The sequence below is a fragment of the Morone saxatilis genome, unplaced genomic scaffold (assembly GCF_004916995.1).
Source record: "Morone saxatilis isolate NCDOM2014 unplaced genomic scaffold, NCSU_SB_2.0 Contig6, whole genome shotgun sequence".
Lineage (NCBI taxonomy): Eukaryota > Metazoa > Chordata > Actinopteri > Moronidae > Morone > Morone saxatilis.
This window is the reverse complement of record NW_023340206.1, coordinates 6,091,130-6,095,611: the sequence shown is the minus strand read 5'-3', so window position 1 is coordinate 6,095,611 and position 4,482 is coordinate 6,091,130. Positions and strand designations below refer to the sequence as shown.

Genomic DNA, 4,482 nt, shown 5'->3' with positions numbered 1-4,482 from the left:
CTCACCCTCGATGCGGTCTCCCGCCAATATAAGAAAAGCCCCCCTCGGACAATCGTTCACAAACCCCGTGATAAGCGCGGCGGGGGACCCCTAGAGATGTCACAAAATCCTGGAAGCCTCCACTGGACCACACTAAACTAACGCAAAATTCACACCACCAGACGGGAAAAAATAAACCGAACACAAAGACCGCACCGACCAACCGAAGAGAGAGAAGGAAAAGAAGGAGATTCATAACTGAGGACCACTGAAGGAGGAGGAGTACTTACCTGAACGAGCACGGCCGAGCACCAAAATGAGATATCCACCATTTTAAAACACGACAGAGCGGACTCTAATTGCTGCTCTGACAGGAAAACTATAAAAGTGATTGAACATCATTTAAAGTAGAAGCTATCTGAGGAGCTTTAGTTCCACTTTAAAGGCTGAAATAGGTTCTACTTTTGGCCAATTAACTGACAATTCATCATCCATATTAGATACTCCTTTTTCGAACAAATTATTACGTAATGAGAGGTGAAGCAAAGTGAGTGGTCATGTGATTAGTGTGATTTTACTACATACCTTCTATCTAGTATGAAGTGATCTCCCTGTGGATGGAAATTAAAATCACAGTCAATGACAGAGGTGCAGATAATCCGTAGCTCAGTTTGTTCTTATTGTTATCTCAAACACTTCTCTCTTTCAGCTCTCCTGAAAGCTACGTTTCATCTGTGCATTCAAAATCCAATCAAATCATCAATAAATATCATTAAAAATTAAGGTTTTAAATCTGACTTCATGAATTTGGCTCCAAATGGAGCGACCCTGTCTAAAGATTCATAAATCCAGCAGTGGTAATTGGTAGCAAGAAATCTAGTGAATTTGCACATGAATAGAAACGACACAAAGATTTGTGCAACATGGCCCCCACCCCCCACCCCGCCTACACAAACAGCTCTCACATCATGTGCAAATATCCTTTCTCTGGCTCGCTGGTACTCCTCCTCCCTCTCCTCCATCGATTTGCTCCTCTTGTCAGCTTTCAAACGCATTCGAATCTGGCAAGGACACACCACACACACACGCACACGCTTCTTTAGCAGCAATGTCAGGGACGCCAGATTGTCCCACTCTTACCAACATGTCAGGAATGAAAGTGACAGCTTGGTGGAGGAAAGAGAAGAAGAGAAGAAAAAAAAAAAAAAAAAAAAAAAAACACCTACCGTGCTGTCTTCACGATCAAAGCTGGAGTTGTCTCGTTTGAGAATGTAGCGTTTCTGAAAATCGTCCGCCCTGTCATCCTTGATGTGCTCTGAGAATTTCTGATCGGGTCTGTTGGTGGGGGGAATTCACAAGAGTTTTAGTGGCAGCTTAATTTCAGGCAGATGCTGACAGCAACATATGTTAACCAACAAGCAGGGCAGGAAACCGACTTATCTGTCGATCGATTGCAGAGGCTTATGGTGGCGGAAAATTCACCACCAATTAACTAGCGAAGTGATGCCCTCGTGTGCCGACTTCACTCAAACAAGGTCCGTAAGCTTGTAAGAAGAAAGACCAAAAAAAGAGGCTCACATTCTAGTGTTGGTGGTTTTGTTGATCACCACGGACTTCCCACTGGGGTCCACGTTGTGGTCCATGCCGAAGTAGGCTGCCACTCGATGTAACAGCATCCTGTGATAGGACGTCATGGGTGGGAACTTTCTCTTTTGGCTTCTAAAGGGAGATAAAGAAATGTGGTTAACATTTAGTTATTGTTTTAAATTGATATGCTGGGGGGGAAAAGAAACACATGAATCACAATCCCAGTATGAAATGAGGAGTTAAGCAAGTAGAGGGGCAAGTACAGCTATGCCTGTTTCAGCTGGCAGAAGTCTGTCTGTTTTACCTTGTATGGGTATATCTGCTCTTGGGTATGTTTTGAAAATGTTTCAAAGCAGTGCTGAGTTCACTGGAGGAGAACTTAAAGCCCTCAGTAATTCTAGACCGACAGGACTCGAGTAGTAATAGTGATCCAGACTGAATTTTTCATACTTCCAAAGCAGGATTTGATGACCAGCGCCAGTAGTAAGTTCACAGACTCACTTTTATATAGACTCTACAGCAGTCCCACTTCAAACAGCTGGGACGATGAACAGCTGCTCGTCTTAATTGTGTCACATCAAGCACAACCCATTTGAAGGTGTGAAGATGCTTCTGTGCTCGTGTTCTGGAGAGCTCCGTTATCTCAAGACAACTTGGGAAGAATATATTAACTTAATGGAAAAGTCTGCTGGTTTTCATTCCCATCAAAAACTACTGCAGCTGTGTTCACTAATTGAATTCTCATCCTCTGGTTGAATTTGTTGAACTCATTGAAATCAGTTGCTGTGGTGTTTGGTTAAGAAAAAAACCTGAATGAAAAGATGCACAAAATAGTCTTAATGAACAGTCCTTACTCATTATTGCTGATGAAGTCCAAGATGTCCTGTTCCAACTTCAGTAGCATGATTCGATCCCTAAAAAAACATACATATACACATATACAAACAACAAATACATAATGGGTTCATAATCAATAATCTTTTTGCTTATCAAGTCATAAGAAAGATAACCAATGTGCAGACAGTGATAATACGATCTCTAATGACCAGGTCACACACTAGAGGCTAGAGGACAAATCGCAGGGCTAGTTGGTGGTTAACAAAGCTAATCAGCGGAGAACTAACGACTGTATTACCGATCCAGCGAGCCGGAAATAACTAATCTCATTGCTTGTGTACAATACAAGAAAAAGTTGCTAGCACTAGTTTTTCTGCTCTGCTGTTTACTCCCCCTGACATTTTGTTCTTGGGATTTGTATTAAATAAAATTCAGTCACACAGTTTATACTCCAAGCAAAGGAGATAAGTTAATAAGATAGCTTTCTCCATTTTGCACTCTCTGTCCTCTCGAAGGTCACAACTGTCAAGGCGGCTTGCTATTGATCAATGGCGGGAATTCCTGGGTTATGTTCCCCAAACTTCACACTGATCTCATTAAAATGAATTGATTTCGCCGTTTTGAAAGCTGGTGTGACTCCTGTGGGTCAATGTTTCTCTGCAGTGGTCACATTTAGGTACAGTATGTTGAGCGTACCTCGGGTTGCCCTTCAATGTGTTGACCAGGAACTCGTGGAGATCTATGCCAGTTGAATCTGTGTAGTCTTGACTGGAATCTAACCAAGAGAGAGACAGATCTTATGCTCAACGAGGCTACCTTGAAATGAAAGCAATGCATCACAGATCTCATTTATAAAACATAGATGTAGATCAATTCCACCGTAAATGATCGCTGCACACAAATAAACTCAGATCAACCCCAGACATTACAGCAAGTCATTTTCTCAATATACATTTTCTTTATATGAATAACAAGGATATTGAAAGGTTCCACCCCGTTAACTCCCCAAATTAATGACAAACAGTTAATGAAATGCGCTTTGTGAATGCAAATGAATCAGCTTCTCATTCAACTATTTGTGAGGAGAAATAATGGAAAGGTCAGACGGCACATCTGATCAGAGAAACTTCACTGAGGGTGACACTGCTAAGGGACCATGCTATTTGGTGGTTATAGGTGTGACCGATGTGGAGAAAAAAGGCAGCGAACGGCGCCCACTGAACCACTCAAGAAATGAAGAAGTTGCCAGATAACGACGTTGACACTGAAGAAACGTGTTCCTGTGCACCAACAAAGGATAGGACCCATCAGTGGGAGTCCGGGGACACTTGAGCTCGTTCCCCTCGGTGGGTGTCTGGTTTCTATAATTGGAGGCTGCCTCATCAGTGGTGTTGCTCCACAGAGGGAAGACACTGAAGCAACGTGTTCCTGTGCCACGCAACAAAGCGATAGCGACCATCACGTGGGAGTCCGGGGACACTTGACGCTCGTTCCCCTCCGGTGGAGTCGTCACTGGTTTTATACTACTCGAGAGGCGCCTCCCATCAGTATTGGTTGTTGCTTCCCAGGAAGAGGAAACGCAGTAGCAAAACCTGTGGTAATAACGAGGCCTGCTCGGGAACAATTCCCGATAGATAATTTTATGCTTAATCACCGTTAGAGTACTTGTTGTCGCTAATTACTATGAGATCAATTGCGACGCCAATGTATCGGTTGGCTGGACTATTTGTTGGAGATGAGGGTGACATTGGAGGGCGTGTTGAATGATAGATGCAGAAAAATGCCTGGTGAACGTGGTCTAATGCATGCATTTCTCGGAATCCAACTGGAGGCGAACCTCGTCTGCGATTCGGCTTATGCGTATAAATTATCTTTACATGTTCATGGGGGACATACCCAATTAAACTTTTTTTTTTTTTTTTTTTTCTCAGCACAGTGCGCTCAGTTTGTCAAAGGCACTTCTTCATTTTAAATGATATCTCACTTATGGGCGATATTTTATTGGGCGTGATTGCAGGTTAATTGGAACTCAAGTGTTAAGCAATTAATACGGATTCCACAGGGTATAAAGGTGTTCTG

At 42.9% G+C, this 4,482-nt stretch overlaps 1 protein-coding gene across 1 annotated transcript in view; it reads right to left on the bottom strand.

Annotated features, from left to right (window-relative positions):
- The window catches only part of LOC118339833 (R3H domain-containing protein 1), a gene marked incomplete in the record, with an annotated part of 42,110 nt that overhangs the window by 18,796 nt on the left and 18,832 nt on the right, over positions 1-4,482 (bottom strand). Inside the window, 5 exon segments of the mRNA XM_035677601.1 lie at positions 945-1,040; positions 1,206-1,314; positions 1,558-1,698; positions 2,421-2,480; positions 3,100-3,178. Coding sequence (XP_035533494.1) covers positions 945-1,040; positions 1,206-1,314; positions 1,558-1,698; positions 2,421-2,480; positions 3,100-3,178 — 485 coding nt within the window.